The sequence below is a fragment of the Melanotaenia boesemani genome, chromosome 4, assembly GCF_017639745.1.
Source record: "Melanotaenia boesemani isolate fMelBoe1 chromosome 4, fMelBoe1.pri, whole genome shotgun sequence".
Classification (NCBI taxonomy): Eukaryota; Metazoa; Chordata; class Actinopteri; order Atheriniformes; family Melanotaeniidae; genus Melanotaenia; species Melanotaenia boesemani.
Window position 1 is genome coordinate 12,457,943 of NC_055685.1, and position 23,751 is coordinate 12,481,693.

The window sequence follows — 23,751 nt, forward strand, 5'->3', positions numbered from 1 at the left end:
TAAAATGCATTTAACGGTACCTGAGCTCACCTCTCACCTTTTCCTAATTACAGGCTTGAGTTGAGTTCAGCTGAAGGTGCACACACCTTCTGACATCATAAATTCATCTCTCTGGCCAGTTACTTCAAACACATACCAACAGGGTCAGCAGTACAGTTTACACAGGTAATAGGATTCTTTCCATTCCACAGATGTATGAAAGGATTTGATCCAAATCCAATGTATCTTCTGGGTAGAAATGTTTATTTTGCTGCCAATTTTGTAGTAGGCTGTTGTTTGTGACATTGGTACCACATGTCCTGAGGTTGGGATGTTACAAATAAAAATATATTTTGTTCAGTCTTCCTTCCAAGTGCTTACACATGTTATGCACCATTGGAAAGCTAAGATTCCTGAGATTTGAATGATGTATATCATTCCAGGCTACAATCATAGCTGTCAATTCAGTAAACACTTTTTTTCTGACCAGTCTCCAATGCAATTTATCTTTGAAGTCATTCCGTACTCCAGTAGCAGATGATACTGACATAAAAATGGCCCAGCAAAATAAAGTGTGCACAACAGGTCTTATATCCATAAAAATCTGTTTCAGAAGAAAATTGAAGAAATTTAGGGGGTTAAGGCACACTTAAGAATAGAAATGGCAGTGGATACTTAAATAAAGTGCTTTTTGGTCCCAAACAAATTTTGAATATCTTAGAAATACATGTAAACACATCAAATATATGATGACAGACTGGTATTAGACTGGTGACAGAATGGTGTTTGTGCATCGTTTGAATGTTTTCTAGAGTCCAGACTGAACTAGGAAAACAAGCTTTTAGCTTTGCTGCTAAAACTGCCTGAAACACCTTACAAATTGTGCTGATGATCTCGCAGCTCATTTGCAAATAGAATAAATTGTAAATTTCACCGTTGAGGGATAAACAGTCTTGTTTAGTTAATAAAAAACTTGGGGAACATAAAAAAAAACCCTTTTTTCACTTTTAGTGGTAGGATAATGTGATCATAATCATTCATAAACATTTCTTTGTTTTCTCCCTGTAATTATTAACTTTCCCCTTTGTTTTTGTTTTAGAGTATTTATAGTAACATGGTATTTTTTTCTTTATTGTTTTGTTGTTTTGCTTTTATTGTTTTTCATTTTGATGACTGTTTTTGATGGTGCTACATAAATAAGGCTGGCATTGACATTGACATTAGGAGCCAAATTGACCAATTATACCTCCGATAGTACGCTTTAAATAGTTTTAAAAGATTGTAAAGAATATACACAATAATCAAAATATTCAAGCGTCCCAAAATTTTCCATCAGCGCTGTAATTATTTTCTTCTGCTGTACCGGCATTTACCACAAGGGGGAGACGAAGCACAAACCGGAAGCCGGAAATGTCGTCGTCATCAACGTGCGAAATTCAAACTTCTGGAACAAAACATCCCTGCTCGAGGGTTTTCCTCTATATGGTTAACTGACTTCCCTGCCTTCGTCTATTTTAATAAAGAATCCAGGTAAGGAAGGTCGTAAAGTCTAGTAAAATATGTTAATTAGTTTGAAGAATATTTCCCCTAGTCTTTTTTTTTTCTTTTTGTGATAGTTTTAACGACTTTTCGTCGTTACTGTGTCGCAGTAGTTAACGTTACGCTAATAGTCAGTGTTAGCATAAAACGTTGAACTCAGAAGCAGTTTTCTCAGTTTATCAGCTGAGCGTATTCCTGACCTGAAAATATTTTAGTTGTCGCAGGGAGGTTTATAAACGGCCAGTTTTAGCAGAGAGCATGCCTGTGGAAAGAACGGAGCACCGCGGAGGAGCCGCAGAGCTTTACAAATATTATGAAGTTTATGAGACTATCGGCTCAGGTAATGACCCTAACAATTACTGCTAAAAATACAAAGCTATGTCGTTATCTGTCTTAAAATATGTCTGTTTTCAGGTGGCTTTGCTAAAGTCAAGCTGGGTCGACATATCTTGACAGGAGAGAAGGTTGCCATTAAAATCATGAATAAGAAAGATCTTGGGGTGAGTCACAGAGTCCACTTCAAGTAAAGTAATCAAATAGAAAAAGGAACAAGGAAGGGGGGTGGCTAACTAACAATATGATTAACTGATGCTGTTAAAATCAACCATGGTGGAGCCTGCTGTGAACCACCCTGTCATTGGTGAGTATTTTGTTTAAAAAAAGAAAGAAACACAGATTTGTAAGTACAAGAAAATTCAGAGCTCTAAAAAAAATTCTGTGGAGATTTTGTCATTTGTGTAAGATACTTTACCCTTCAAGACCGCTGACTGTTTTCCCTGTTTTAACATCTAAACTCCAACATTGCTGTTAGAAAATGTGTGTTTTTCATAGAGCAAATTGGCTTGTTGAAATAAAGGCACATAAAGGAAAATCTCTGTCAGGCAAATGCATTGTATTAAAAGAGCAGCTATTTAAAAGCCACTGATGAGCAGCAAGCAGATATTTGAAGCTGTTGGTGTCTCTGTAATTCCAACTATCTGTCCATGCAGGCATCTCCAGAGGTTTGCATATATTTACAAAGCTGTAATTTGGTTACCCTTAACCAATGCTCACAAAGAGCAATGCTTATAGTGGACTCATCAATACTTGTAGACTACTTTTCAATCAGTTTTATTTACTGTTGAATGCCTTGCTACCCTGGATGGAGTTCTGGATGTTTGGTGGATGGCCAGCATGAGCCAACAAGGCTGTGGTGTCAGCAAGGTGGTAGTGGAATTATGATGATAGGCCTCTTTAGGGTGTCTGAAGGAGTCCAAATGGCCTTAGCAAAATATGTGCAGTTTCTAAATATTTCCTGCCATGGTATTAAGGAAGAACCATGCCTTCTGCAGTATCACCATTTTAATGCAAAAAAACACCCAATCCCATCTTGCAAATAGTGATGATGGGACAAAGCCCCCGTGAATGTGTTGAGTCTTTCTGGCCAATTGCTTTGCCAAAAGTGTCATTACTCGAGGCCCCAGTTAACAGCTCATTTGGTAGTACTGACATCTGCTGGTCATTTGTCCAATGTCCACTTAATTGCGTTAATATTTTGAATGTAATTAACACATGCGCGGCATGACAAGCCCCATACATCCATTATTTCTCTGTTAGATGGCAGGCCGTGGCGAGGTGAGATGGAAAAGATGAACACACTCGCACTTTTCCCACATTCTTTTTTAAACTTATCCTGCACCAACGTTTGCACCAACGTGTCTGCTCCAGTGGCCCCCTGGTCGGCTCTGTGCAGCGCTGCTTCTTCCCTCCTCTCATGTTGTTCAGTGAATCAATATTTACAGCGTTGACTCTTTCTGTTCATACAATGCAGTAGAAACGGGCAAATTTCAGGTATTGTCGCAAATGGTGATTAATTATGATCAATTTGAAAGCTGTGATTAATCAGATTAATAATCATTTGACAGTCCTTAAACACACACACACACACATATGTGTGTGTGTGTTATATATATATATATATATATATATATATATATATATATATGAATATGAGAGGGAGACGCTGGCACAGCAATGTTGCCACCAGTGTCATCACACTCGGTGTCTCTAAACCAGCCAGATGTTCTCAGTCTACGGATTACTGTCTGCTAACAGTTAGGCGGGGTCAGTCTGTAACTTTTGAGGCTTCACATTGAACCCTGTGGCAGAGCATTTTCGTAAGCGGTATAACCTTAGAGGCTGACACATGTCTTTTGTCAGAGAGTTCCACTGTGGCCAGGTGGAAAGGACCCAACACCTGTACTGCTTCCTCAGTTGTCTAACATTAATAAGGCGCTATTCCATCTTGTTTTAACTTCTATAACTAATTTATGTTTTGGTCTGCGCATCGACTCCTGTATCTGGCACAAACATTCTTTTGCAGTAGTGCTGCTCCGGACGTATGTGATTATCTTCCATGATTTTGCTCATATGTCTGCAAGGATGGGGACCTGGTCAAAGGACTCTAGCACTATTAGATTTAGTGAGTGGGCAACACAGATGCTGTGCCCGATCTGCTGTTTCCTTGCACAGGCTTTCATGTTGGAGGCAGCATCTGTGACCAAGCATCTCACCTTTCCCTTGATTTCCCACTCTTCCATGACTTTATCTTTTGCCTGTGCCAAGTTGTCAGCTGTGTGAATTTGAAAAAAATGCTCCACACCTAACAAGACTGCAAGTATCCTCCTCTGTGATGTGGTGGCATGTCAGGCATAAACGAGCCTCCATATTCATGGATGTCCACATATCTTCTGTCAGACTCACAGCTGCACAATTCTGGACCTTTTCCTTTGCTTTGTCTTTCGCAGTTTTATATCTTTCATCACATGATATTCAAGAAAATTATACGGATCTCGATGCAGGATTAATTTGGAATTGCTCCCTTTACTCAACAGGGCTTTAATGTCAGACGTAACATCACCACTTGAAAAAATATTATTAAATCTTTGTCTGCTATGGCTTTAAAAAGAGAAAAACTCATGGTGTGGCCACCCTCATCCTCTGTCCTCAACTCTATTGACAACCTGTGAGCATCCTCCAAACAAAAGATCTGAGAGTGTGCAACCGTATATTCCAAGCTGCAACTTTAGGAGGCAATTCTGGTATCCTTAAATGAGACCCAGACGGCAACTGTCTGTAGAGTTCCAAGTTCAATGAATGTAAGAGTTAAGGTTATTTCAAAAAAGAGCTCCTATGTTAACACAAAACTTTAGAAAGATCTCTTTTGAATTGTTTTTAGAAAAATAACCTCCAGTGTATAACAAAAAACACAACAGGTATACATTTTCAGTTCTTTACAACCAATTAATTGTTTTAAAATGGTTTATTAAGAATAATTTGCATTACTGTATATTGAGTGATTGGCAACATTATGCTGTTTTTATCACTGATATTTTTTGTTTAATGAAACCTAGGTTATTATATAACCTAATATAATGTTAGGTCATTTAAAACAATATATTCACTGTCGTAATATAACAGCATATGCATAATAATTTGGAACACTTTTTCACTGAACTGTTCTTGTTGCCTTTATTTAGTCGGTGGAATACTCAAAAAAATAATAACCTCCGAATAACCTCAATAATAACCAAATTTTTTTAAGATACATTGAAATAATTTGGTTGCGGCATAATAGAAAGGATCAACACGTGATAAGAAAAACAATGACAACATTTGCCAGAACTGAGAAATTAATATATACAACATTTACATGTAAATAGCATTTAAATGAATTAATAAATGGGGCCATTGCTCTCTGGGATCACTGTTTGCGCTTCAGACAGATCAGTCTGACTACTGTCCAGTCAGCTGAGCTGTGTTTTATGTATTTCATTTTCCCCAGAAGATTTACAGTAATTGTATCCTCATAAAATCTGATATATTTGTTGTTTGTTTGCGGCTGGTGAATTTTGTTAAGAGAAACTTACTTCACTCTCTTAAGTTAAAAATTAAAAGCTTACAGGGTTTAATTAAGAATTTTGTCATTAATTTATCAACTGTATTATGATATTTAAGTGACAATGAGTCCTACATAGAATTCCAATCAAAAAACAAAGACAACATATTAGAATGAGAAAATAAAAAAAGACCATCTCTCTCCACAGGATGACTTGCCACGTGTGAAAGTGGAAATTGAAGCCATGAAGAATCTGAGTCATCAACATATCTGTCGACTGTACCACATCATAGAAACTTCCACTCAGATATTCATGGTGCTCGAGGTAAAGTCACATACAGTATGCAGAGTAAGTCAGAGCATGACATCATTTTAATTATTTTTTCTTGTTATCTCAGTACTGTCCAGGTGGGGAGTTGTTTGATTATATCATAGCAAAGGACCGGCTATCAGAGCAGGAGACCAGGGTGTTTTTCAGGCAGATCGTATCTGCGATGGCCTACGTCCACAGCCAAGGATATGCACACAGGGACCTGAAGCCAGTAAGAATAACTATAATTTGCATGTGTTTAAAGAGACAAACCAGTAAATATGCATTTTGGTTCTAAGTGCAGATCATATTAAAGTCAACTGAAATGTTTGTTTTTCTGAACCTCAGGAAAATCTGTTGATCGATGGCGACCATAACTTGAAGCTCATAGACTTTGGCTTATGTGCCAAACCTAAGGTACAGCACTGCATTCCCTGTCCCACTGTGGGTGGATCAAACATAGAAAATGAATGAAAATGGTTTAAAGGGCAAAAGTCACACAATGTCTTACATGTCACATTTTCTACAAAATAATTCCTCCTATTATCTACCTTTTAAAATAGAAAACAGAAAGAAAAAAAACCCTCTTAATATTGTTGTGTAATTACTTCTGTCCCAGGGGGGCTTGGGTTATGAGCTGATGACGTGTTGTGGAAGTCCTGCATATGCTGCTCCTGAACTTATCCAGGGAAAAGCATATATTGGTTCAGAGGTAAGGCATATAAGCTATACATCGTTTACAGCTTAGAAAAAAAAGTTTTTTTTTTTATATGATGATGATTTCAAGTGACAGAATTTGCATTTGTTCTCAGTCAGAATAATTATTACCTGCCTGTTCCACAAGTCTGCACTTTCATGGTGTTCAGATCATATTCGCTGGTGCATGACTCGGTGCAGCTGAGCTGTGAAATCCTATCTGTAAGACTTGATGTTGAAATGCTGCTGTGTGATGTATAACCTCCAGGCTGATGTGTGGAGCATGGGAGTTCTGCTGTTTGCTCTGCTCTGTGGATACCTGCCCTTTGATGATGACAACTGCGTGGTCCTTTACAAGAAGATTACAGTAAGTGCACTGCTGTGTTTCTATCACTTCCAGTAAAATTCCCTGCTGGAACACAGCTGCCTGAGCAAATAACAAAACTGAGAGCATTTTTGTTTGTTTCTATTTCAGTGTTTTTGTAATCTTTATTTTGTTTTTTTCATTTTCAGAGGGGTAAATATGACAACCCACAATGGCTTTCTCCAGGCAGTGTTCTCCTTCTCAACCAGATGATGCAGGTTTGTATTCAGTCCGTGTTTTCTCTTTTTATTTTTTTTTTATCTACATCTGTTGACCGCTTTGCTCCTGACTTTCTACCGTTTACAGAGTTTTAGAAATGTTGACACAGTTGTAAATCTGTTGTGGATTTGCTGTGACAAAAACAGGTATTCATTTAGGACTTCAGACAAATCAAAAACATTTTACATAATTGAAATACTGAGCTGTGATGTAAAACATAAGATTACTATGAGGAATGGTCTTTTAAATGTTGAGTTGTAGTGTCTCTGTCTGTCCTGTAGGTGGAACCCAAGTGGCGTCTGACGGTTCGACAGCTACTGGATCATCCCTGGGTGATGAAGGACTACAACAGCCCAGTAGAGTGGCTCAGCAGACAGCCGGTACAGACACACAGGACATAACTGCATAAACACAGCAAAATTACCTGCATAGCTTAGCTTGTTATGAGGACAGGTGATAGTCATCTTAAACTGTTTCCTTCATACTTTGTTTTGGCTGGTAACTTGATCCTTTTCGTGAGGGGTTTTTCCTATTTTCCCAAATCACCATATAAGTAAATGAATTCACATTTCACCATCATACTCTTAACATGACCATGTTGTTTAGTCTTTTTATTATTCTAATTTCAGGGGTTACATGTCTGTGTTTATTTTCCTCTTGTAGCTTGGCCACATAGATGAAGACTGTATCACTGAAATGGCCGTCAACATGAAGCGATCAAGAGAGAGCACCACAGCGCTGGTTAAGGAGGTGTGTGTTTGAGCGTACTTATATTTCAGCTTCTCCTTCGCTGTATCCTAGTTTATCATGCTATTGTCAGTTGGATTGGTTATGAATGGTGTATTGAATACAAAGATATATGGTTTATAAATGTAGAATTACATATAGTTTTCATTAGAAATGCTGATTAATTGATTAACCTTGGCTCCCTCAGTGGCGGTATGACCAGACCACAGCTACCTACTTGCTGCTACTGTCAAAGAAGCAGAGGGGAAAACCTGTCCGTTTGCACCCTGAAGCATCTCTCTGCGAGGATTCTCCTGTTCACCAAGGCCTGCAGGTCAGAAACCAGACCACATCTCATGTGATGCTTCGGAACCTTTAGGACTATTCATGGCTATTTGGTCGGTCAACCACGTTGTTTTACTTACTTACTGATTCTATTTACTGAGTTCTAATGTGAAGCTTTTGGTACTGTTTTTTTTTTCCTTTTCCCTCATTTCTTTCAGACAAGAGATGTCCTTCGCTTCAGCAAGGATGACGACGCTGTGATTGTTGGTTCTTTGGACCTTTACTCAGAATACATCGACGACTGTCCATGGATGTCAGTCCAACAGCACACACCCCAGGGAGTCAGAGGTCGGCCAGATGGAAGCACAAACAAAGACACAGTAAGCGGAAAGCTCAGCTTCTTTATCACATGTAAATGAGTAGCTTCAATAAACGACAGGATAAGTTAATATGTGTTTAACATGCTGGAATACCCGTTCTATCTGATGACTAATGTGGAGGAAATGGTGAAATTTTCCAGCTGAATGACTTGTGTAAAATGTATCAGTAAACCCAGCTTCATTCTTTAAGAGAAAGGTACTCATTGCAAATATTTCTCTTTGCATCTCTAAAGAGGTTGATGTCTCCATCAGTGGAAAAAAGATATGGTCAAAGCCCAAAAGCAGAGAAGGGGAGGGCAACACCACACCGTCAGGAGAGGAGGGAGAGAGATCAAGTACAAACCACTGAGAACAAGGAGAATATTGCTGAGGAGAAAGGAGCTGAAAATTTTGTTTTGCCTCCCCCCTGGACCCCCGTGTCAAGTAAGAAGAATGCACGCGCCAACAAGAAGGTGTTGACCACACCCAATCAAAACATAGGTGTTACCAAATCTAATGTGGGCACACCTAAAGGTAAGAAGAAATTTCTCTTGTTGCTCAACCAGTGGCAGTAGAAGTGTATAGACAATACAGAGCTTCAGTTTATTTGTATACTGTAATTGTTTGTTCTTCTAAACAAGGGACTGAAGTACATTCTGTATTAGATTAGATTTACATTAATCAAATGTCCTTTTCCCCATTTCCTCCTCTCTTTTATCCTGTAGCCTCAGTCTCTTGCCACTTTCATAATCACAAGTGCCAAAACCACATGCTACACATTTGCAAGTAAATTGTCTTCTGGTAATAAACTAATTTATTGGGCCTGTTGTTTTTATCCCAAAGCCACTCATATTTCAATGATTTGACTGTCATTACGCCACTGAAAATGGACACACATTTGGATTCACACATGCACACACAATTATCACTGTCAACTCAAAGGTGAGGTTATTATCAGGAAGCTAATTCTATTCACTATCTCTAAATGAAGGGCACTAATATGAATGGAGAATCATTAAAGTCTTAATTATTTGTCACAGTGACTTTCTGCTCAGACGTCCAGCCTCATTAGTTTCCTGTAAAAATTTGGCCAACAGCCGGCGAACTCGCTGCAGCTGACCCGGCTGATGTTAAATCCTTGCAGCTCAGCGCTGCTCTCTTTGCAGCCTGCTGTTTTGTTGGCTGCAGCAAAGAGCAGACAAGCTCCCTGTGACATGCTTGTCCACACACACACCCACCCACACACAGTGGACTGTGTATGTCTGTCCCCAGGCGTGTGCTGTGACAGGTGTAGCTGTCTCCTCCCTTTGCTCATTGTCCCACATGGGCTGTAGTGACATGTGTTCTCTTGCCTCTAAAGCCCAACTCTCCATTGTGTGTCTATATTTGTGGGTTTGTATGGGTGTATGTTTGTCCACCTTAGTTTGTTCACAAACCTGAACAGTTTCACATCCCCGTTGGTTGTCATTGAGGTTATTCCATATTCGAGCCCCACCTTGTTACTTTTGTCTAACGTTTAAAGCTTTAATAATAAGGGAAAGATTTAATTTACTGAATGAATTTTTCATCAATAGCAGCTCTACAAGAACTGGAAGATACGGACAGATCTTTTTTTTTTTCTTACTTATTTTCTCAATGCCTTATGCAGAATATTAACTAATAATAAAAAAATGTACTTTCCAAGTTGTCAGATTAGATTACAAAAAGACTGACAATTACAGTTTATGATTTACACAACAAAAACCCGTATACAACATTATAATTTCCTTTTAGGAATTAATAAAATATTTTTGAATTTCATTTGTGAATGTGTATTATAACTTTATCGTTAATGGTAGGTTTGAATAAAACAGAACACGTGTGATAGGTCATTTCAGAATAAACGTGCATAAATACAGTAGAGTTAAACCTTCCTTTACTGTACTGTGGTATTCTGTTGTGGTTGAGTGTTTGGACAGAAGTGGGATGTTGCTTGTATAAAATCAAACATTTCACTATTTTCCTTGCTGGTACCCTGTCATGTGACAAGGTATAACCCAGGAATGAAAAGCAACTAAAGAAGGGCGTGTGTGTGTGTGTGGTTTCCATCCCAACGCCTGTTTTTGTTTCTAATCTGCAGCAGGTTTGTTGTATTATAATTTTTTTAGTTACAATAGAAAATTTAAAAACTTTAAACAGTAGTCCAGACCACATTGGACCTTTTAAAAGCCAAACTGTTTCCATAATCATCAACAGCTAGCTTAGCTACCCTATCTGGTATTATTCCAAAATCTTCAGCAGCTGTGGCTACCATTACCCATAACCACAAAGAAGATCTGGTTCTGACCTTCGAGTGACAAAAAATTAAAATAAAGACTAGAAACTTCAATTTTGACACATATTTCATTTGTTCCAAAACTGAAATGCTTTTTAAATTTGCTTCCTTAAGGTCTTTGTGGTTTATTTTGATTAAAAATGGCATCATGTTATGTGGTAGGTGGTGACATCACATCTAAGGACCAAAGTAAGAAGACCACATCAGAGAACAAGGATCCTGCAGACATTGAAATACTAGCCTTCAGTCCAGAGCGCAGGTGAGTGGACCACAGAAAAGATGGAGGCTAGGGGGGATTTGGAGGTTGGGAAGGGATTTATTTGGGGGGTTAATACTGATACAGGATGGAGTTCAGCGTTTGTATTCGGGATGATGATTTGTCTTCCAGGTCCAGATCGCTAGACATGGCTGTCACAGGAGACAGTGGGAAGAAGAAGCGGGGAGGAAAGATGTTTGGGTCCCTGGAGAGAGGCCTGGATAAGGTGATCACCATGCTCACCCCGAGTAAGAGGCGAGCTCTACGTGATGGTCCACGCAAGATTAAGGTATAAATACCAAAATGAAACAACTCTGTCATATATAGATGGGGCTACACATTCCAGTTAATTTAATTTCATCTGTTATACAAGTACATAGACTATTTTCTTTATTTTTTCTTTTTTTTTAATTTTTTTTATTTATTGATGATTAGGAACAAATTCGTTTAGTCTCTCACTGAATTTGAATTGCTGCCACTTCCAATTGCATTAAATCCCCAGAATTTCTCATCAGTGGGTTTATCTTCTAGGCTCAGTATAACGTCACTCTGACCAGCCAGACAAATCCAGACCAGGTCCTCAACCAGATCCTGTCCATCCTGCCAGAGAAAAATGTTGACTTTATACAGAAAGGGTAAAAAGACACACTTTCTGTCCCAACCGCTCATCTTTTGATCAAATAGTTCTGTCCCTACACTAATGTTTGTTTCACACATCATTCAGGTACACCCTGAAGTGTCAGACCTCGGGTGACTTTGGGAAGGTAACCATGGCGTTTGAGCTGGAGGTGTGCTTGCTGCAGAGGCTGGATGTCATTGGGGTTCGCCGCCAGAGGCTGAAAGGAGATGCTTGGGTCTACAAGCATCTGGTGGAGGACATCCTCTCCATGTCCAGTATCTAAACAACGCACCTTACCGACATTATCCAAGACGCTGGTCTTTTGTGTCAGTCATGAATTTGGCTGATAGGTGAGGGAGGCAAGAATTCAGACACATTAAGGATTACGTCTTTAATATTCATTTGAAATAGTAAAACCAACCCATAGGCCAGTCTGCAAAATGCATCACACACTGAGGTTATAAAGATTACATGTCAGTATCCTGTACAATGCAAATTATTGTTGACTAGTTTTTTATTTAACTTACATTTTCTTACATTATTAAGCTAAATATGATTGCTGTAAGTTCTCTTGAGATGAATGTTTGAGTGTGAGAGAGACATGTAACGGGAATATTTACATCATACCTCGCAGCTGCTTGTTACCATATTTATGTCTGTTATTCACCCCTAAAGGTGCAACATTTAATTGAACAACAGACACAGCATTGCTAATTTACCATTATTGTTTTGTTTGTTTTGTTTTTTTATGTACATGTGTTTACACTTCTGTCATTATGTTTTACATGCTTAGTGTATGTTTTTATGTTTTCTGCCTTCCATTCCCACAGTGTGTCTAAGATTTTTACTGTGTAAAAGTAAAATAAATGATTTCTGTATTTATAGTGTCAGATGATTGAAATGAATTTAGTTACTTCCTGACATCCAGTGTTTTGTGTTTTTTGTTATTCATTCAGCAGTCAGTGGAGCAGTGGTGTGTTTACACTCTGTCATCAGCCTTCTGTTTTTACAGGCTTCACTTCACTTTGAGAGAGATTGATGGTGATAGCTGAGCGAAGTGACTGAGCCACACAAATGAGCTGTGAAAAATGCGGAATATCTAAGATACTTCTTATTTCAGATTATGTTTGTACAACAATAAATTAGTAACACTGAAAATAATGATTGGACATCAGAGAATGATTGTAATGACCAAAAGATGTTGATCTTACTAGCATTATCTTTACAAATTCAATTAACTCCAGCAGCATTATCTTTTCTAAATAAATCTCCCTCCCTCTGATTTCTGAACAAAGTGCCACTTATCAGCTGATCAGCGTTTGTTTGTGACAGGTTCTCCTTGGTGTCCCAGCAGGGAAGAGAAGGGTAATTGTGAGTTCAGCTAATAATAAGGGGAAGGTTTAACCTTAATGGGAGTCTGAGCAAATGTGCGGGGGTAGGGTGATCATTTAAGACAGGTGAAGGTTGGAGCAATAAAGAAACATGCTCCTCAGCTTATTGTGGTTGTAAGGATTCCTGTTTTGTTGAGGTTGGAGGATCAGAACTGGACTCAACCTAATGTCTTAAATTGTTTTATTATTAAAGCACCTTTTTTCCTCACATTCACTAATTTATCAAATTTATATGCTTTCCGTTTAGCTTTTCTACTTTTAAGTTTTTCATTTTGACTCATGAATTTGAGGCTTTTCAGATTCAATGTTCTAGTTTCGTAGAAGAAAAACATTAAGGCCACTTGGTGATTTATAAAAGAGTGCATGAAATAATCCGTCATTATCCCCTCCACTGAAACAGGTGGGGCCTATTTTCCTAAACTGTCTGGAGTTGTTCAGTCAGTCCATTCTTGGTTGAAAACTGGAACAAGCGAGCCTGTGTCTTGCAGAAAGAGGATTACTTGATTAAAGCTGAAAAACTTTGCAGAATCTAGACCAATGTGAGAGATGAAGGAGTGAGCTCACAAGGCTGGGTGAGAGGAAATTTTATTTAATAAACTCATTATCAAATTGGTGAAATGTGTACTTTCTTGGATTATGTGGGAATGCTTGGATAAACTGGTGCAGCTTGGTGTTTCATTGTGTCTCCCTCATTTCCAGGTTTGTGAATGTGAGGGCATGTAAGAGAAATGCGGCTTCTGCTGGCAACCATTCTCATTCTTCTTTTCCTTTGTAAGTTAATGTCTCTTGCATGAATACCGTTATATCAATTTGACTTTCTCATGGGTAGCTGTGGTATGTGTTTTTCTTTTGTCAATAAACTCCTCATTTTGCAGGGCTTCTGAAGGCTCAGGGGTCAAGTGACAATGCAAATGCTTGTGAGGTAGGTTGATGGTAAATAAGGTGCAGAAAGTCAGTAGGCTGATTTGTTTTAAGGACAATAAACTGTAAATTGGAGGAATCAGAAGATGGATGTGGAGGGAGGGGGGGGGGGGTTACACACATTTAGGATCATTTGTTTAAAAGAAAATCTTCAGGGTTTCTTCTTTCTGTGAATTATTGGAAGTTTTAGCCTCTAAAAATAAAAAATACTAAATACAGCTTCCATTTTCAGAAAAGTTGGGAATTTTTCTAGCAAAATCACAAAACTAAGATTTAACATTTTCTCTTGATTGAAATCATTTTATACTGACAAACTTCATTGTGCTGAAAAGATATAATTTAATGCAACCAACACACACATGAAAGTCTACAGCAGGGGTGTCTAGCTCCGTCCTCTGGGCCACAGTCCTGCAGTTTTCAGACGTCTCCCTGCTTCAATTCACCTGATTCAATTTAAATGACTCTTTGAAAGCTTGTTGTAAAGTTCTACCCAAACATCTGATTCAGGTGTGCTGCAGAAGGAAACATCTGAAGCCTGCAGGACAGTGGCCCACGAGGACCGGACAACCCTGGTGTGCAGGGATACGGTTACCTGAAATGTTGCATCACCCTTCTTTTAATTACTTTTTAATTGATCGGGACCTGAGGATGCTATGTGGTAGGAGTTTTTTCAGAGGAATCTGTATCTATTTATGCTCCATACTAGATTTAATTTTGCTCCACAGTCTGTTGTCCGACACTCCTTTCCATGATGCTCCATAAATGTTTAATAGTAGACAGATCTGGACTGCAGGCAAGTCAGCCAAGCTCAGTGTGTGCATGAAGCTACTCTATTAGAAGTTGTGCAGAATGAGGTCTAACTTCGTCCTGCTGAAGTTACTACGGATATTCAGGGGGAAAAAAAGACTTGATAGCAAATAATATTCCAGTAAATGTCTCTGCATCAGTGGTCCCTTCACACATATGCAAGCCAGTCATGCTTTGGGAACTGATGCAGCAACACTGACGCTGGCTTTTACACCTTTCGCTACAGGAACCTGAATGCTCCTTCTCATCTTTGGCACATAAACAGGTGTCAGTTTTTTTTTTCTCCCAAAAGTAGCTTTAAACATGGATTCGTCTGACCACAGATGCTGTTTGTCTGTGTTTCTGCTCATTTGAGAGGAGCTCATGTTTAATAAATTCAGAGTGGATGTATGGCTTCCTCTTTGCATAATGCAGTTTCAGGTTACATTACATACAGACACAAAATGATTTTCCAAGTACTCCCGAACCCCTGTGGCTGTATTGATTATGGTGGCATGATGGTTTCTCACACAGTGCCGCCTAAGGGCTTGAAGGTCACATGCATCCAAATGTGGTTTCCGTTGTTGGTTTGTGCACACTGGGATTTTCAGACTTTCTGAATCTTGCTTTTGTTTTTGAAAAACTGAAGCTTTTTACAATTTTGCACTGAAAAATACTTCATGTATAGACAGATAGAAATGCCTCATTTTAAAGTACAGCTATCCTTATTTAAGTAGTAACACTGAAAAATAAGAACTTGCATGCAAATTGTGATTTTAAAAAAATTTAAACGTGATAAGGTTTCACTTTGCAGTATTCCTATTTCTCATAGAATTAAAATCCAGTTTGCTCTTTCCCTGAAGTTGTATTCTGGATAGCTGCAAACTGAACTTGCTCAACAAAGTTAAGACGGATAGAAAGGAACTGGTGAATAACTTGGAGCATACTGCAGCTAGACCAGAAAGCTGTTAGAAAGTGACATGATGGACAAAGAACCCATCTTCAAAGTGATGATAAAGGTGCTGCGTATCTGCCGGCTGTCTACACAGAAGTGCAATTTGAAGAAATCACAATCGCACGGTTTGTAAAAAGGAAATGCATGTTCTATCTTATCAGCTCTGTGTGTCACACATCCTCCTTGCATTTTATCTTGCAGGCACGATCCGTGAGCGAAGCAGTGGTATCTCTGCTATTATCGCCTCTGTCTCTGTACTCCTGGATGGCCTCCATGCTGCTCAAATTTGTCATGTCCATTCCCGCTCTCGTCTTCAGCTCCCTCTATCACTCCCTGCTGCTTCTGCTGGCTGCTCTTTGGTGTGTTGCCACACTCTGCGTCTCCGTGCTGCTGACAGGGCTCCATGTTGGGCTGTACCTGTTTCACATGGCCTTGGTAGTTGGGGTGGTGGCCATTTTGACACTTGCACGGCACAAGATGGCTGATGGCGACACTGTCAATGAAAGGAAGCAAGATGAAAAGCCAATCGTATGGAGAAAACTGGAAGAACAACAAAAAAAGCCCCGATTAAGAATGAGTGGTCAAAGAATTGCACAAGGATGAATTCTGTAGTTTGGTGATGTTATTGTGTGTTTATCTGTGTTAGAAAACATCCTCAGTTGATTTGGTTCTACTTTTACCTTCATTTATATAATGAATGTAAAACTGGTTGTTTTTTTTTTTATATAGCCTTTGTGTTTTAAATTGGTGTTGAGACAATTTATATGAAGCAAAATAAAAGAAAAGACACTGGTATGAGTCCTTGTGATCTAAATGAGGGTGAAATATATCTGCTAGCTGCTACTTTAACAGACCCTGCTGTTGTCCACTTATCTATCCCTCTCATTTTCTCTTTCCTTGTCTTTAAATGTGGCCTCCCAATTATCTGAGGATTGTTGTGCTGTTTGCTCCCCATCTGCAGATGTTATCATTAGACATGTCTGTCAAAGGGAGATGAGCGGATAAGAGCAGAGGAAAGGAAGAAAAGAAAATACTCTGCATTCATTGTGTCAGTGCCTTTTTAATGTTTGCATGTTTATACAGTGAAGTCCAACAGTGCAGGACATGCTAACCATGTTCCTGAAAAACACCAATAAAGGGAGTTAACAGGGAGAGAAACTATATGTGGTGGAGGCACTGAGCCACAGCGGTGAATACTTGCCCAACCAGTAAACAGCATGTGCAGACAAACTGGGGCTCTCATGGAAGCATTAAAATGGCACAAAAACAATTTTTACCAAAACTATTAACACTCTTGCCGAAGGGTGAAGCCATAAGAAGAAGAAAGGAGGGGGGGGAAGCAAAGGTAGCGGGGGAACTTTCTATGCTGTTGTTTGTACGAGTGTGAATGAGACAGAGAGACAGAAGGGAAATGAGGCTGGATCATAGAGATTTATTACATAGCCGTGGCATCCTAATTAGCATAAAGACTGGACCAACCCACTCAAGCAGAGAATTAAAAACCTTAATTGTGCTGTCAGCCTTCCTCTCTCTTTCTCACTGTTGACTCTACTTCATTCCACTCACATTCGACTCTGTTCACCCTCTCGTCTCTGCTTACGAAGTAGCTCGCGTCCATAATGTTTAATTGCTGGTGATAAATGGGAAGCTGGGTGTTTGTAATTGTCTCAGAGATGGGAAAAGGCTGACGGAGATCATCTTGACGAATGAGAGGAAGAGTTGTCCTTTTTTGAGGTCATTTATCAAATGTTTGTAAGAAAGGGGGAAATTTGCTTGGCAGAAATAGGGGTGGAAGTGTTAGTCAGATTTGATGCCTGTCCGGTTGGAAGCTGCATTGTTTTCCTGTGTTCTGTCCATGTCAGAGAGATGACAGAGGAAATTGTTATTGCAAATGTTTCTGATGCTTGTGTGATTGCACAATTAGGCTTGTGAGAGTTCATCTGAGATGAGAGTCCCATCTAAAACTTTTATTTTGTGTTTATTTATTTATTTATTTTGCTAAATAGTAAGTGGTTAAATTCCTACCAGACAAATGGAAGTATAGTACTGGCTGGTGTTGGGTTGAGAGCCACTGCAGTCTTGGGTTTCTAGGACAACATTCTCATTGTTTTTGTTGTATTTCTGCAACAGAATTCTGACCCTACCATCTGTATGTTGCCGCTGAAATAAATAATCATCAGATCAGACCATTTTTTCCAGTCTTTACAATTGTCCCACTTTGGTGAACCTTAGTGAATTGTTTCCTCAGTTTCCTGTTCTTAGTCGACAGTAGTGGCACCCGGTGTGGTCGTCTGCTGCTGTAGCCCATCTGCTTCAAGGTTGTTTGTGTTGCGCATTCAGAAATGGTATAATGGCATACTTTGGTTGTAACCAGTGGTTATTGAGTCACTGTTGCATTTATATCGTCTCCAGCCAGTCTGATCATTCTCCTTTTGACCTCTGACATTAACAAGGCATTTTTATCCAGACAACAGCTGCTCACTGGATATTTTCTCGTTATCAGACTATGTGTGAAAATCCCAATAGATCAACAGTTTCTGAAATACTCAGACCAGCTAGTCTGAAGCAACAATCACGCCACGTTCAAAGTAAATCCCCTTTCTTCCTCATTCTGATGCTCAGTTTGAACTTCAGCAAGTCTTCTTGACCATGTCTAAATGGCGTTGTTGCCAAGTGATCGACTGATTAGCTATTTGTATTAACAAGCAATTAAACAGACGTACCTAGTAAAGTGGTCAGTGAGTGTATTTATTACTGAAAATCCCTCTATTCAAATGAAGTGTTTATTTAAAAGTCATTGAAACTTAATGTCTTACCATTAGGAAAAGAGTTAGGCTGCAAAAAGTGTTGGTAAGAGGAGGAGGAACACAGAACGTTGGTGAAAGGTCCTGTTTGTGTGTCTCTCCTGTCAAAGCCTCTCCTACAGCAGCAGACGAGGTTAAGACTTAGGAGGCCAACTCCTCTCACACCGCGTCTCCCTCAGCTCTGACAGCTCACACACACCCACACACACACATAGACAGCAGCACTTCCAACATGAGCTTAAACTTTGCACTTTATCCAGTCCTCCTAACTCCCATGTCCTTTTTAATGTTTGCTCTACCTTCACATCTCTTTTCCCACTCTCTCTGGCTCGCCCTTTGCTTCACTTTCGCTCATTGTTTTATCTGTTTCTATCTCTACTCTTCTTCTTTTTCTTCTCTCTTTCTCTAATTGGTCTCCGCTAGGTTAGCTTAGACAGGCCTATTCATCATAGCACCATCCTCAGAGACAAACCCTCAGGGAGCAAAGGGGAGATAGACGGAGTCAGACCGGAGGGCGATAGGGTCTGCCGCTTGTCAACCCACTTCTCTCCTCTTTTTTCCCTGTTTCCTCCTCTCCACCCTCCCTTGTCTCTTTGCTCAGAGCAGAGATGTCAGTTTTGCAGAGAGAAGAGGGGGGGTAAGGGCGGGGAGAGGGACGTAGACACATTAGTTAGGCTATTAGTTCAACAAGCTGCTTCCATGCCTGTCAATGGTCCAACACCCATGCACACACATACACAAACTCTATACACACAAACTCTGCTCTGATGTCTGACATTTGTAACATGTAGTATCTGTGTGAGAGGGGGACCATGAGTGACAGGTCAAGCTGCAAAGAAATAGAAGAAAGTATTTTGTCGTTTAATGAGTAAAAGACTACACACAAGCACTCTGTACCAGTTTGACTCATTTCCCAACTGTTTTACATCTCTCTGACTTCTGTGTGTGTGTGTATGAGAGAGAGAGAGAGAGAGAGAGAGAGAGATAGTGTGAACAGTTCCTGAAAGGGCAATGAGAAGCATGTAAAGCTTCATTGTGTGAAGTCCAAATGTCTTCTGTGATAAGGTCAAACCTGATTTTCACCACTGTAAGCAAGGAGTTTCTCTTCATTTGATGAGCCCAGAGTCTCTGAGCTGCTGACAACTGACTTCTTTATGATTTCTTTATGATAAATTTTTAATATTTACTTGACTTGCACAGTGATTAAGACCTAAAGGGAAAATAGAACAGTTGGGAAGCTATTTGACATTAAAGTGAGACAAACATCAAAGATGTCTTTTGCTCTTTTGGTCCTCAACGTGTTTCATATGTAACCCCTTTAAAAAGTGACACTGCAGTGCCCACCTGCGGGTCCTCAGAGAAGGAATAGGGAATTCCCTAAGCCTCAATATGCTTAATAACCTAACACTAGCTTAATTTCTTCTTTACACAATAACCATATATATATATATATATATATATATATATATATATATATATATATATTCATAATATTGAAGCAATAAAGGCAATGGAAAAAGAATTTCAAAACAATGAATATGGATAGACAAAAAAAAAGAAAAAAGAAAAATTGTGGGTGTAGTCATCATTAGATTGTTTAATGGTCAGTTCACATTAAGCCTTGAAATGGGTATTTTTCTTCTCCAGAACCGTCAGAGAGGTCCGTTAATAGATTTACAAGTACCTGCTTACAGCAACAAACAGCAACGTTGCTCAGACAAAAGATTTGGCTTTTTGTTTGGTAATTCATTGGAGACAAAGCCAGCACCTGGCTTCCTTCAGTGAAACTTAATTACAGTTTTATGGAATATAATTATGGATAGTATTGGCTTACTTGTTGGATATTTTCACTAATATTTATACATATACTATATGGATGCCAGACAAAAATGCACTTGGAAATAAGAGAGCAGAGATGTCAAACACAACAGAAGTCATGAATATGCAGCACATGAATCCGCTCACCCCTGCTCCATCTTTTCCTTCTGTATGCTTTGTCAGATTCTCTCTGCCTTCTCCATGTTTGATTCAGATCTCCCTGCTCTCCCATTCCTAACACCTCTTCAACATCGTTTTTCCTTCTCTTTTTCTCTCCTACATGAGGCCCTCTTCACTAATCATCTGAGGCCCAATTATACTCAGTTGGCCCCACACCTCCTCCCTACAGGGGCTCTGGAGGGCCAAAATATACAGACGCTGACTGACGTTAATTTGCATGACTTCTTGGCCTCCGTAAGTACCACTGTTGTCTGTCTTTTGATGGTGTATAGGAAGCGAGGGGAGGAGCAAGATAAAATTGAGGAGGAGAGGTAGAACATGTCAGCAGTTAGTCATGTTATGTAATGCGAAGCAATCGGAGGAGAGTAAAGAGGTTAGAGGGTGTTGCACTGCTCTCTAGCTACCTATATAGTTATTTAGCAAGCAGTCTTTGATTTGACATATTGTACAACAAATTTGTTCAACTAAAGTAACTGCCAGTAAGTATTTGGACTAATCACAGTGAAATACTTGCATAACTTTTCTTTTTAAATTATGCATTATTAAGATCCCCATCAACCAGTGTTCTACCGCAAATTAAAGTTCATTTTATATTTTTCACCCAGTGCTTAGCCCATCTATCAAATCTGCCATAATGCAAAATCAGATTTAATATAGTGATTCATCAACAATTTCCACATCATTTCCATTGTCCTTTAACAAAGTCAGCAGTTTTTGTGTTATCTATCACTAAAGGGAAATGATCTACCAAGGGCCTTTCTGCCAAACCATGTACCAGCAAATTGACTGAATAGTTTAGATCATTTAGTTGATGTTATAAGAGACAAGCTTCATATACAAAATTTTAAAAGCGGCAACAGCAAAGGCACAGTTATGCGAAATGTAAGGGAAATGCATCTTATGAAACTAAGAACATGTTATGCATCCCGTGTGTTCTTAGCACATTGTTTCTGCACAAACATTTAACTTGTACAATTTGGTGACTTTGTTTCTAATACTGATTATTTAAATGAGTGAAAGAGGTTTCATGACATGAAAAGTGTTGTAGTTGAAATGGGAACAATAGCTCCCACTCAGATTAATCCCTGTTAGCATGACTGTGAAAATTAACAATGTTGTTGCTTCAAGAAATTGGATAGGCTGACATCATCTATGTTTTTGAAAGGATAAGTGACTCCAGTAAAGGAAATTAACAAGAAGGCATAGAAGACCCTTCCTTATCATTTAGAAACTGTGGCAGCCACTAGATACTAGAAAAAAAAGTCCCCACACAGACGACTATCAAAATGCTTCCCTAGTTTTTGCCAACCTTGCTAAAACTCCCACTACTTTTACAGATAGTATTATTCTGCTGCTTTTTACTATTTTCTTGGAGTTCCCTGTGACAAATGTGACAATGTGCCTTTATATGATGTAGTTTAGCGTTAAGATTTCAGATAACCATTTCTCTTTCAACTTTACCCTGTCAAGGGCCATCAGGGGCTACAGCCTATTCCAGCTGTTATCAGGTGAGAGGCAGGGGGACCCTGGGCAGGTGAGTGGAGCATCACAGGACTATCAAAGCAACTATGCACATTCCCACAGACAGTACCCTTTCCTTTTTTTATTCTTGGAATATCAGAGGAAGCTAAGGTATCTGAAGAAATTTCATGCTGAAATCTGGAACCTTCATCAAGGGGGATCCCAAGGCGTTCCCATGCCAGCCAAGAGATGTAGTCCCTCCAGCGTGTCCTGGGTCTTCCCCAGGGTCTCCTCCCAGTGGGACGTTCCTGGAACACCTCACCAGGGAGCCGTCCAGCTCCTCTCAATGTACTCTAAGCCCCTCCTGGATCACCAAGCTTCTCAGCCTACTCTAAGGGAGAGCCCGACCACGCTTCAGAGAAAACTCATTTTGACCCCTTATATTCGCAATTTCGTTCTTTTGGTCACTTCCCACAGCATGTGACCATAGGTGAGGGTGGAAACGTAGATCGAGCGGTAAATCGAGAGCTTTGCCTTTTGGCTCAGCTCCTTCTTCACCACAAGAGACTGATGAAGAGTCCACATAACTGCCGACGCACACAATCTGCACGTCAACCTCCCGCTCCATCCTTCACTCTAACGCCTGAAGCTAACAGCCTAAACTAACTGCAATTCCTAATTTGTTCATCTGAGGTTCCATTTTTTATGTTTAAATATAAAACATTTACAAGACAGTGGAATAACTTGCTATATGTTTTATCTCTCCCTTACTTAACAATTTAGTTCTAGTAATAGTTCTTACTTAACACTTCAGTTATGAGATGAGTCAGTTCAGGTGGTCAGGATTACCACACAGCTGTAGAAATGTACAGGTATGTAGAATTAAAAAAACTTCTGCTTCTTGACAAGTTACTCTAATCATAATATGAAAATCTGTATTTTCCAGTTCCAGATACCCACGATTAATTTTGATCTGTAAGCGGTTCTGCATGTGTAAATGACAAACTGAGGTAAAATACAGTTAAAATTCAGATTGTTCATAATATGTTGTTCATGTGGTCTCTAATAACACCTCTGTTGTGTGCAGTAAAACAATATATAACACCTGGCTGAGAACACAGTGTGAGCAACTATAACTGTTGCTTCTCACATTACTGCTGGTTGTGGCTGTAGCCATGACTGCTCTCCTGGTATTAGGATTACATCTGCGAACCACTGTGATGGATGTAACACTAACTACTTCAAGGGGCAATGTATGTGCAGTGGATTGACATGGTCGTGTCGGTTATGTGTCATATTGACACTACTAACTTCCAGTGATATGATGACTTAACAAGGCTGTCTTTGCTTATTTAAACAGAGGTGGTAGTAAGTACGTACAGGGCAGCTATTCACCCACAAATTCATTTACAGTACGTACACCTACAAACTGCAGGTGTATTATAACTGAGCAGGAGCAACCCACGAACTTCCTGTGGATCAGGGGTTTTCAAAAATAACATTATTGTGGAGGAAACCCACAAGCAGTATAGAAAAAACCCTCAGGGGCTTCATAAGTACTGGTGAGTCTCAAGGGCTCTGAGAAAAACATGTGTGGAAGCACCCATTAGGAGTTCACAGCTCATTTTGCATTGGAATTCCACAGTAGGTTAGCCCAGCCTTGATGTCTGGAATAAAGGTGATTGTCATCCTCCTCTTAAATGCTAATCCTATATCATATGATGCATTCCTCCACAGTCTTACAGGCTTGTCCTTTGTTGGCAAGGAACCAAAACAAGGTCACACACACACAAACACAGACGATGTTTGCCATTCTGGTGTCCTGGGCAGGCACCCAATCTGCGGACAGCCCAGCCTGTGTCTCAAGCTGGATATGTGCTGTTTTCTGTGTG

General features: G+C 39.5%; 1 protein-coding gene across 2 annotated transcripts; it reads left to right on the top strand.

The window, feature by feature from the left end:
• Window positions 1-1,392: 1,392 nt before the first annotated feature.
• On the top strand, window positions 1,393-12,464 carry melk (maternal embryonic leucine zipper kinase). 2 transcript variants are annotated; one of them, XM_041981830.1, is made up of 18 exons: window positions 1,393-1,509; window positions 1,734-1,858; window positions 1,933-2,018; window positions 5,604-5,720; window positions 5,794-5,937; window positions 6,054-6,122; window positions 6,325-6,417; window positions 6,670-6,768; window positions 6,915-6,983; window positions 7,266-7,364; window positions 7,648-7,734; window positions 7,919-8,044; window positions 8,214-8,375; window positions 8,609-8,888; window positions 10,831-10,927; window positions 11,057-11,213; window positions 11,456-11,559; window positions 11,649-12,464. In XM_041981830.1, exons 2-18 carry the CDS (start codon window positions 1,777-1,779, stop codon window positions 11,824-11,826), a joined length of 2,049 nt encoding a protein of 682 aa, XP_041837764.1. In that variant the 5' UTR covers window positions 1,393-1,509; window positions 1,734-1,776; the 3' UTR covers window positions 11,827-12,464. The 2 variants fall into 2 exon arrangements, with proteins under 2 accessions (XP_041837764.1, XP_041837763.1); XM_041981829.1 differs by having other exon boundaries at window positions 1,743-1,858.
• Window positions 12,465-23,751: the final 11,287 nt, after the last annotated feature.